This window comes from Branchiostoma floridae, chromosome 12 (assembly GCF_000003815.2).
Source record: "Branchiostoma floridae strain S238N-H82 chromosome 12, Bfl_VNyyK, whole genome shotgun sequence".
Lineage (NCBI taxonomy): Eukaryota > Metazoa > Chordata > Leptocardii > Amphioxiformes > Branchiostomatidae > Branchiostoma > Branchiostoma floridae.
In genome coordinates this window covers 8,075,124-8,086,848 of record NC_049990.1, presented here as the reverse complement: position 1 = coordinate 8,086,848, position 11,725 = coordinate 8,075,124, and the positions used below count along the sequence as shown (strand labels likewise).

Below are 11,725 nucleotides of genomic sequence, written 5' to 3'. Positions count from 1 at the left end.
TTTTAGTTTCGCCGCTTTTCAACGATATATAGAACTCTCCAAGCAGAGGTTAGGCTCAGGCTGTTTTTTTAAACGTTTTTGTTAGTCGTTTTTATCGGGCTTTCTATTTTTGTTATGTTTCTTGAAGTCCGCCTGAAGTCTTGAAAACAGCCGGAGCCTAACTTCTGAGTGATTTAGAGCCTATATGTGCAGTTTGCTTTTGTAGACAAACTACAAGGGGTACATCAATGGGTCAATAACCGTACTTTTCTCAGCCCTGTTTTCCGTGGAAATTCCATAATCCAAGACGTCAACACTTAACTCACACGCTCCAGGTGATCAAGGATAAGTTGTGTTATGACATTTTTGTTTATCTCACAATAGATATGATGATGATGAGGGCCATAAAACTGCAATATAAAACTGGTATCAAAACTGGTATCAATGGAGTTGAGAAGTAAATTGCATATCATTTTGAGATATTATGCCTTTATGAATGGTTCATTCAAAGTATGTAATTACACATTTATCAGATGATATCCTCGCAATAAAAAACTTGTACATATTTGTGGACATTGATTTGATGCTAAAGATGCGCATCATCCGCGCTTTAACTAACCGTCAAGTTCCCGACTTAAAACAGTGGATCATTGACTGTTCAGATATTCTTGTTTGTACTTTTGCCTAATTTACATTATGGAAATAGTTTCTCTGCTTTTCAGACTCGTCGCGTAACCTTTCACAAGACTTGAAAATATTGACCAAACAGGGATAACGTCGCCTCGTTGTGTTTATATATTGCGCATGAAACATTCAAGTAAAAAAAAGACATGGTTATGATGCCGGGCAAGTAAAGTTTGATGATTGTTTTCCCGTCGCAGCTTTTAATATTCATGATGAATAGGGTTAAACTTATCTACTGTGACTTGGTAGATTTGCCTTTCCATAGCAACGACCTTTGACATTATTATACCCCCAAAGGCTTTGAGAGAGAGAGAGAGAGAGGCTTTATTTGTCCATTCTGAGCAGTGACTTTTCTAGCTAGATACATGTATCATGATGCTAACCGTATGCTTTGTTTTAACACAATGCAATACTTAGTCGTTGAGAACATAGCGTTATCAGGTGTTATTTTCCACAGCAACAGAATTTCATAAAAGTGGTACATGGTACTCATTTACCTGCCTCTCAAGTATAGTACATGTATTAAGGTACTCCTTGATACTGTAAAAAAACACATTTAACTAACTGGCGGTAGTTCAGCTCTTTTATTTATCAAAATACCCGCTTCAAGAACGACGAGGGACGACATGTTTTGGATATTTGTCGCCGCTCTGAGCAGTTTTACGCTCACCTTCGGTGTATACGCCGCGGCACCGAAAATTCTCAACCTCCTCTCTCCGAACTACCGACGGCTGGACCCAAAGAAAGGAGTGCTCGCCGACAACACGTACGTGATATTTTCACAAATTCTGTATTCTTTAAAATCTGCTAGCCTACTTCGCAGAGTTCAGAAGCGGTGGCATTTATATTTTGGGGAAGGGCTTATGCGCGATTTTCAACACTATTAAAGGACTTACTATGGGTTCTTTATGCCGGGAGAGGGGGTAAAAGGTAAAAAAAATAAACGACGCCTCTCCGGAAGTTGGCGAAGTAGGCTACTGAGCATAATGTTCAAGTTGAACAGTACAAATACTCACCGTCGTTGGAAGTGTATCTGAAAATACCCGTTGTCTTAACGTCTTTCCTTTACAAACTGTATGTGTCCAAGTATTATGTGTATTACGCCTGGAAGACTAGTTGTTGCAATGATATGTCAACAACTAAAGGAGTCAATGAACAATAAACAGAACAATTATATCCTCTGATATGTTCTGAATTCATTCATACAGCCGCTTTTTGTACATGTTCAGATTCACGTCAGCAATCATCACTGCAATCATAGGCGTATAGGTGTCTACCTGTATTTCTTCGACCCAGAACTGTATCCAAGTCGCCACAAGTAAGCTATTTTGACTTTGTCATCAATAACGTGGCTAACGTTACTGATGTGCTAGATATCAGCAATAGCTATCGTAATTATTTTTCTTGATAACGTTATATTCCTACAATATCTATTATATGTATATTTTATTATATACATGTACTACAGATAATGTCTCACGGTTTCATACATGTACAGTTTTTACGGAGTAGAATATCGATTTACGAATTCTTTCTCATTCGCACTTGTTGAAAGTTAATGAGTTAATACTTTTCTTTACATAGTTATGATTGTCTACTACAACGTCAAGCATCAGCGGCCCACCTGGCTTATAACATAGCCGGTAAGACGTAACTTGTTTATTAGTCTGATAATAATATATGCCCCCTGGCGGAGAAGGGTATTCTTACAGCCTATTCTCATCGAGAGACATCAATGACATCCCAACAAAAAGTGTGAAAATAAGCTAAGTCAAATCATTTGTCATTCCTGTTTAATTCCACTCTGTCGTGTGTAGTAATAGAGCATTTCAAGAACTGTCTTTTTAATCCTAGACGTTGTTTACTTGATTTAAAAAATGTGCATACGCCTGTTTTTCATTATCATAAGGTGGGCAAAATAATTTTTTATGTTAGTGGCATGATTCAATAATCTAACGTTACATTTAGACCTATGTCTGCTTGTGGAAGTGTGCACAAAATATAATACAGAACATGAAATTAGATTGCCAGACATACTTTCCACCCGTTTCGGTGCTTAGTTCGTGTTGATAAGGATTGATATTCTACCATAAATCCATTTGAAGATTATGCATTATTCCCCGCTGACTATTTTTCAGATGCGTTGATGATGATCCGGCACAGGCATCTCGCCACCAGGGTCTTAATTCTGCACCATGCTGTGGCAATAACATGTGGACCTATTGCGATTGTATGTATTTTTGGGAAATCAGATAACTAGTAAGACTAGTATCACATCGCAAGGGAGTTAACGAATGGTCTGTGATTACTGTGACGTCAATTAAAGGCTTGTATGTACCATTTGATTGATGTGATTTGTGATCTTGAATGGTAACAGGACTTTTTTTTTGGTCTTTTTAGTTTTGGACAGACACACCATGGGTCGGGGCGGCATTTCTGGTGTTTGAAGCGTCCAGCCCTTTTGTGCACTTGAGGTACACGCCTTGCAATAAGATAAAATTAGATCGGCTTGCTTTTGTGCTTGTTACGCATTATCGAAATGTAAGACAGACGCCAACATTGTTGGCAGGGGAATTTTGTGGCATTTCTGACACACTTGTATATATTGTTTGGTCTATATATTATGAGAAACATGGTATCATTGTAATGAGCACTGATAAATATTTCCAAAGAAATTTGATACGGCGCAAGTGAAAAAGTAACATTGGATATACGATTGAATCTGTGGATCAAATCGGATTTCTAAACCTTATGTGATGAGTGTATACACAGTGTGGTGGGGGGGGGGGAGTAGTTCACTGGTACTGTGGTAGCACTGTGTGTTCAATTTTCATACTGTTCCAATGTCAATTGATTGATTGATTGATTATTCCTTTTGTGCAGGTCTCTGTTAAACATTCTCGGCGAGAAGACGAACCGACTCTACACCGTCACTGGCCTGCTGATGACTGCAGTCTTCTTCATATGTCGTGTAGCAACCATTCCTACTTTCTGGTACTACGTGTACATGTGGCACAAAGATGGTGTTTTGCAAAAGATTACCTGGCCCCTTGTCCACATGGTAGCCTCTGCAAGGCTCGTTATCGACAGTCTCAATGTGTACTGGTTTTCATTAATGATGAAGTACTTGTTCAAAAGGGTCATATTTGTCAAAGGTGATGTGAAGAAAAAAGACGACGACTTCGCTCAAACATAGTTTTGATACATCTTTCAGTCTGCCACGGTAAATGAGATGCTAAAATGACGGGCTAGGTCTGTTTGAATCTATGGCTGACATTGTAACTGCAGATGAAAGATATTTTCCAAAACACCAACTTGATGATATGTGAAACTTATTGATGGCGTGGAATTTTGCACCTTGATGTCTTACCTTAAATGACTTTGATATGTTTCTATTGCACGTTGTGTAAACAAGTTTAGTCTTCTACAACGTATGTTATATTGTCTTAATACCTAAGAAGATACATTACTCCAGCTGCAGTTTTCTTTCAACGTCATTGAAATTTCTCTACAAATTAACCGAATACAAAAGGATACCTTAATGTGAAAACAGTAGACATGTATTAAAAACTATCTAACATCATGGTAGACTATTTAGGGATGTGCTCTTTGATTGTCAAAATAAAATCATGTCTATCAGACGGAACACGGTTGAAAAGGGTATGGCTAACTGAAATACTGCAATAGGTGCTCATGCTAACGTTTTTTTAAGGGGTTGTAGTGCCCGAAATTACGAAATCAAAGTGGCGCTAATACATGAAACCAGTAGAGATTTACTACCTATTATTCATTTTTTGGGGGGCAAATATTTGCTCATTCGCTGTTTTTGTACGATTTACAGTGTGGTGGCAAATTTGTTTTGGAAACGCGTATGAAAATTGATGCACGGGCGGATGTCATTCATATGAACAAAAGAAACAAGGCCGTGTGACCTTACTCGCCTGCACACCCACGTGAAACGTCGTCATTCTTTTTTCCAAAAAAGGTCATACCCCGATGGTCACGTGATTCCCTCCATCCAATGATGCCTGAGAATCCACTGTAGCGGTTTCCAGTCTTGTGACAAAGTATAAGTTTAGCCACATTTCCACCTGTTGCTTTTGTTCGGTAAGCTGTGTTTGTGAGCCACCAAGACTCTTCATCGACCAACATGGCATTCTCAGGCATTCTTCTCTGCGCATTGATGATGGTGCTTGCTGGAAACTCTGGTGGGTGGAAGGACAAATTTTACTCTAACTTTACTGGTTACCACACTCTTACCATGGATGGACAATTGTTGCGTTATTTCGACCTAATGTGTTATCAGGGAACTTCGAAGTCAATTCCATGGCAATTATCCGCCTTGAAATCGAGTGATGAGTATTATCTCTCAGAAAACTGGCAACTTGGCAATTCTGGCATGTCGCAAAGGAAACGTCTACGGTACCTCGGCGAGGGTCGGTTAAGTACATGACAATTTAAGTACCATTGCTCATTAAAAATCTAGGGTAGATGTTCTGGAAAAACAAAGAAGTACAGTTGATTAAAACAGATTCTATCGAAGAAATATTCTGTATGTCAGAACATCAAGCGACATTTCAGTACTTTAGCACAGCAAAATCTTGCTGCATATGTTGGGACTTAAAATAACAACGGCGGGAAGGATTGGGAACGTGGGAAAAACTACTAGTATATGCATCCTGTTAAATCTGCCACTCTAAACAATCTGTGGAAGGCGATCGGGTAGTGTTGCAGTTGTGTGGGAGGGACGGTGATCATATGTTAGTGTGCTTCAGTGGATAGTATTACTGGGCAAACATATAGTGTAGCGCTACCAATCATCATCCGAGTTATTCAAGACGTCATTTATCTTATAAATGCACAAATGGCATACAGCAAACGTCATGCATGGCTTTTTGCGCTTTCATGTAACTTGCTGTTTGACTTCAGGAGTTTATTCTGCTATGTCCCTGGCTGCAAACCTATTTCCTTGCATTGTATAAAGGACATTTTTTCTTGATATTGTCGTTCTTTTTTTCTAGTGAGTGGGCATTCTCCGCCCAACGGACTAGAAGATAAAGAGGTGAGGTTTAGCTTTATGCAGACGTGTTCCGATCACTGTTGTATAAGTTGTTATCATTGGGGCATTTGTCTAAACTTAATAGATTTACATGAAAAGGTAACGGTAGTCTCATGGCCATAGAGGCAGTAGGTTGCTATCCATGGCCACTGTGTTTAAGGTACGGCATTGGGAGGCTCCGATCCCAACTCTCTCCTGAACCTCTCCTTTCACTGCCTTTTACCTCGCCAACAGAAGTCAGGTACCCATGTTTTTGTACGTGTGCGTTTATGTGTACTTAAAAAGCTCGAGAGAAGCTATCTAGACTACAACCCAAGTTATCCAATTGTAGTAAGCATGCAAAACACAGTTATTTCCGCAACACGACCGCCTTTTGGTCTGATACAGTTGCTTTATCCACAGTGTGTTCCTGCGGTAGAGGCGATGAGGACCTACTTCAGGAAGGACTCCGTGCAGAAGTTCATCTCCTCTACTTTGAAGAATAGCTGTCTTGGCGTCCGCTCTAAGGACAAGGTGTCGGTTACATATGCTTATACGTACCCAATAATTACCTGCATGTATGCAGGTATGGTTTTCACGGGCGTGGGAAAATTTGGAAGCTGGGGATTTAGGGCGCTGTATCTCGAGAACGGATGGTGCGAGCACGACGATTTTTGGTACGTGGGTTGGGGGTGGTGGCCTGACACTCAGGTTTGATTTTGGGCCTCCTGGCGCTTGAACTTGACATTGCAGGTGGCATTTTTGGTGTTTTGGGGGCACTTTTGGCGCTGTGTGTCCGGAACGATACGCAACATTGCGACAATTTTTGGTGCATGGGTGGGAAGTTGTTGCCTGTTGCCTAGGATTGACTTTGGGCCTTGTCGCGTTTGAACTTGACGCGGCAGGTCGAATTTTGTGTCCGGGAGGGGTGTTTCCGGAGTTATATCTTCTGAACGGTTGGTGCGGGCGCGATGATATTTGGCACATGTGTCGGCGGTGGCTGAATAATTCTCAATTTTTATTTTGGCGCCCTTGGTGCTTGAACTTGACATTTTAGGTTACCTTTTGTGCAGGCACGGGGCGTGCGCTATATCTCCGGAATGCAAGGTGCCATTGTGTTGCTAATTGGTACGTGAGTTGTTGGTGGTGTCCTGGTGGTGAGGTTTGATTTTGGGCCTCCTAGTGCTTGAACTTGATACTGTATAGGTTGACCCTGTTTTGGTGTGGTTGGGGCATCCTCCCAATATCTGCTTGGTTCTGAAAACAGATTACGGTTGGGTGTAGAACCATCATCTGGCCTGGGGCAACCTTCAATGTATCAGGTTACTTTGTATCCCCTGTCTTAGTGGCACTGACGGTGTGCCAGGTGTGCCAGATGACGGGAGTGTACCAGATGATATATCTGTTGGTCAGGTATAATTGGAGTTTGCTTATTACTCTTTGTGGTGTTTCTAGAGCTGTATAGTACTGAGTTTAAAGTTCTGGTACAAGTTCCTTTACCCTGTTGGCAATCATGGTTGAACTTGAACTTAAACAGAAGAAGATGCAATTTTCTAATGTGGAGGAGAACTGTATAGAGCGTGGGCATAAGAGAAAGGTATGTGTATGATTTGTCCTGTGTTTCTTTTTGTTTCTTTGGTAATGCCATTTCCAATTCCATACTGTATACAGGTAATTTGTAGTTTTGGGCTAGTCATATTCGCTTGGTTTTTGGGCCTGCTTAATCTATAGTACAGGCAGGGTTAAGTGGTGGAGGCTTAGCTTGGTTTTGTTTTAAATTCAGTATCGTTTGTTGCATTTTGTCGCGGCAAATATATGATGAAATTCCCCTTCTAAGCAACTGCTCATTGGTTTGGGGGGATGTTTGCTGGGTGTTTGCTCTGACTACAACAGCTTCTGAAGTTTTCAAAGCTTCCATTGCCAGCAGCTTGCCATCTATAAATGGGATTGACAAGGACATTTTTCATAGTAAATTATGCTGTTAAATTTGGCTTAGATACTACAGGAGATTTAGATTTGGGTTGGATGGATTGAATGAAAATATCATACCACCCTGGGGACTAACTGTTGCTGCTGCATCATGGGGGCCAGCACTATTCATATTGTCTAATGTCTATGGAACTACTATAAAAGTATCATTGGTCAAATTATGCAAGTAACCTTCCGATGTCAAGTGAATAACACCCCAGAAATAAATCTTTAATGAATATCATTGGAAGAACACAAACCAAGGAGATTTAGCAGCTGCATTAGGTCAGTACATTGAAATAAGAAGATATTAGTACTGAATATATCATGTGACAGAGTAACTACATGTACATGGGCCATCTGAGACCCAAAAAAGGTTGCGTCTCAACAACTTCAAGGTACTGTGGTTGGTTACATACTTAAGAAATCCAAAATAAGTAATGTTCATCCATGTCCAAACTTACAAATTCAGAAAATGGAATTTCAGACTTTTGCATGGTGCACAACCAACAGGGTAAAAAGGTCATTTTTCCAACCACGTACCACAGACAAAAAGGCAAAAATACACAATAGGTCTACAGAAACCCAATAAATTTCATGCAGGCCTGAGGTCTACGAACTCTTGTTGTTTCAGTAGTATGGACAGAGCCTATATGCTAGACGTAGTAAGCATTTAACAATGTTAAGTACCAGGGATTTAGCCTAGATATAGTAAACTGTATATCGGTGTACAATAGTACCTTTACGTACCTAACCCAACACAGACATCTAAGTGCATCGATGCACCCACAGTCCAAAAATAGGTACATTTAGCTCCAATTTTGGTGCACGTAAGTGCATTTATGAACCCTGCGTAGTCGCATTTGAAAATAAATTTTAGATAATTTTGTCGTCTGCGCAATTTGTTGGTTGGTTAGTAACTGAAATTTCGACGTTAGCTTTGTTTTTGTTTCAGTGCATGGACCGTTTAGCTTATAGGGTGCTAGCTTTTTGCCAAATTTACTTTTCCCATCTTATAGTGTGACCTGAAGGTGAAGGAAGCCATGACCGACCTGGATGAAATCGTTTTCAGCAAGATGCAACCGAAGGACCTGTGTGTCCTCCGCAACTATACAGGTACAGCCTCGCCAACAAAAGTATTTACATATGAAGATATGTTACGCATATCATTAGTTGTTTGGGCTTCACAATCTTATCTTTGTAAACAGTTCATTCAACTTGTTGATTCTTAGCCATGTCGATGTCACTGTCATTAAATCACAGTCTTTTCATTAATGTGCTAGAACCTAGCAAAACGACCACACGATCTAAATACACATGTGAGATACAACCACCGATTCGATTCATGATCTCTTGTCTTTGATTTCAGGCAATGGAGTCGGCAAGAAAGTCCAGGTGGGTTCATTAATTTTGTACGTTGACAATATTTGATATCTCATGTTTATCAGGTTTTTCCAGACGCATTAAACATTTTCCAAACCTGACATGATACGTTTTCCTGTCTGTTTTTATCTTCAATGAAAGCAGGTGAAAGGAGGTGTCCTCTGTCGTACTATCGTGACCTTGGTCAGGAATTACCTGGAGGAGCATTCGGTAAGTCAAAATACACCCGTAGATAGTTTCATCACGTTGGTAGATCAACACATATAATGTACAAATGTACAAATATATGAAACAACAAATGAAAATATCGTCGGCTCTTCATAACTTGAGATATTCTGTTTTCTTTACCATAGGATCTGATCACTGATGTCGTCGCCGAAGCCGCCGCTGGCATCTGTTCTTACGTCCCGTTGCCTGATTTCCTGTTCCCGGTACGTTCCGTTAAGTTTTCTGATTCCTAAAATCGGGCGTCTCACTGGCCCCTACCAAATTGCACCAAGAATTTGCAAAGTGGCAAAATTTCTACCAAGGTTGCACCAGGTATTTAGATTAAACATCGACTTATCACTGAAAATGTTTAATTCAGCAGCAACAGTGCGATTCTTGCATTCAAATAACGTGCCATATCTGAAGCGCGGGAATGTCACCATACCAGTCTTGCAGAGCTAAAAGTGCTGCAAACGAACTCAATTTCACTGTAGTGACTAAAACTTTTGAGAGTTTAGTGACTTGTATCATTTTTGTCTTTTCTCGCCTTCCCAGTGCAAGGAAGTGGTCAGGAAGTTCATGGCGGAGCTTTTCAATCAAATCGTGAACGAGCTGAACCCAGCAGTCATCTGCAATATATAAGTGATGATCTTTATTTGCATGTTCCTGCCCATGTGGGCTAAATGCAGCAAATCCCATGATGGGATGCTAATTATAAAGACTAAGTACTATAACATGTAGTATTACAATTGAATAAACAATACATCTGCAACTAAGCTATCACTATATCTAACCCGTCAAGATTGCGAAAGAGAACATCTTGTAACTCATCCCTTTGGCCACAAAGTTGAAAAAAACGTGATTCAGCTAAACATGTTAGAATTCGTATTAATAAGTATACATGTTAAGTATACCTTATCAAGCATGTGTGTAGCATACTTTATCTTTATTCAATACCCAAGCTTATCGTTAAGTATGAATCAAAGGTATAACCTTGTAGTCAAAATGATACTACTGACAATAGATGGTTTCTTAAGAAACTTGCTGGAATGTATTTCTAAGACATATCTTCTTGTAATATTGTTATAAGACGACCTTATACCATTAGCCGCATATGATATTAGTAGGGATCCAATGCATGAAGTACTATGTAGAAGTATCTAATATCTAACAAGAACTACAAATTGTTTTAGTTGATGCAAAATGCAAAAAAGCACCGTGCATCAATTGATAGTGTCTGATACACCTGATCCAGTCAAATCATGCTAATTCAATGAACAAAAGACAACAATGAACGTTATAGAATTAATGAGACATCAAGCCTTTTGTGAAATAAACTCTCCAGTGATTTATTTTCTTCATCAAAATACTACATTCACATTCTTTTTGACAAACTAGAAATATACAGAAGATAGCATTTGCTTGTCGTGTAGATGAAAATAAATTTGTGCGCAAAATATACAAAATACCGATCACACAACGTAGAAATATACATCTCAGGGAAACATTTGATACTCTTTGTAACTCTTGAAAGTTCAGCCTCCAAAAAAATCTGTTGTGATATAACATAATCTACAAATAGATGTTGATACATTTATTGAGAAGTGGCAATAGAATTCTTTTCGGTGGCTCCATTTCCATAGAGTCTGACTTAGAAGCAAGTTCTTCAAGTAACTTGCGAATTGCATAGTACATGTACATATTCTAAGACATCTCGTAATTTTGAGACAAAGAGTGATACCACACCATTTTGTAAATGTTGCTGTGACATTATATTTGACATCTGAAAGAACAGGTCATTTCAAACAATAACAACCATTAATGCTTACTTTAAATAATACAAATACCAACCAAAATTCCCACAAAATGCTTGAAACAAATCATAAAAAAACACTTTGATTCAGTCAAACTTTGCAGTTTCTCTGTGTAGCCTTCAAACCTTCCTTACTGAGGAATGAAACCAAAGCGCAAGAGTTTTCAAATTCTGAACACAATATTTTCTAAATACATTTGTAGCTATTTTCTTGACGAGTCTGAAACTAGTGGTCCAAACTCATGAGAAGTGCGGACCCCCTCTTGACCCAGTGGTCTGGGGGCATGGCTCCGGTCTTCAGGTCCACAGCAACAACAAACGACGCACGCCCGGTGGCGCCGGCACGGTTGGGGAAGTAGTAGCACGGGCACGCATAGATACCTGTGAGAAGGGGGAACAATCTTGCTGTTACAAAATATCAGGGTCTAACAACATGTTCCATTGAATAAAAATAACAAGATGACGTACGTAGAACTGGGCAGGTGTTTATCTGGGATAATCTACACACAGAATGATGCAGGAAACAAATAATAAAAAGGAACTACAACTGTTACAATAGAGAAAAGGGAACCAGGAAAAAAAGAAGGGATGTACAGAGTACAGAAATAAAAGAGAAAATGAGCCCCTACAACTGCTTAGTGTTAACTTTTTAT

General features: G+C 39.6%; 2 protein-coding genes and 1 long non-coding RNA gene across 3 annotated transcripts in view; 2 read left to right on the top strand and 1 right to left on the bottom strand.

Annotated features, from left to right (window-relative positions):
* Positions 1-1,193: 1,193 nt before the first annotated feature.
* Positions 1,194-4,248, top strand: LOC118427785. Its single transcript, XR_004832577.1, has 6 exons — positions 1,194-1,429; positions 1,893-1,981; positions 2,248-2,306; positions 2,802-2,893; positions 3,064-3,137; positions 3,547-4,248. It is a non-coding gene; the product is annotated as an uncharacterized LOC118427785 (long non-coding RNA).
* Positions 4,249-4,627: 379 nt separating this feature from the next.
* On the top strand, positions 4,628-9,901 carry LOC118426928. Its single transcript, XM_035836559.1, has 8 exons — positions 4,628-4,871; positions 5,685-5,725; positions 6,125-6,235; positions 8,689-8,785; positions 9,039-9,064; positions 9,197-9,262; positions 9,406-9,483; positions 9,815-9,901. Exons 1-8 carry the CDS (start codon positions 4,814-4,816, stop codon positions 9,899-9,901), a joined length of 564 nt encoding a protein of 187 aa, XP_035692452.1. The 5' UTR covers positions 4,628-4,813.
* Positions 9,902-10,587: 686 nt separating this feature from the next.
* Positions 10,588-11,725, bottom strand: part of LOC118426864 (dynein heavy chain 2, axonemal-like) — a gene marked incomplete in the record, with an annotated part of 67,334 nt that continues 66,196 nt past the window's right edge. Inside the window, 1 exon segment of the mRNA XM_035836429.1 lies at positions 10,588-11,453. Within this exon segment, the coding sequence (XP_035692322.1) occupies positions 11,299-11,453 (155 nt within the window).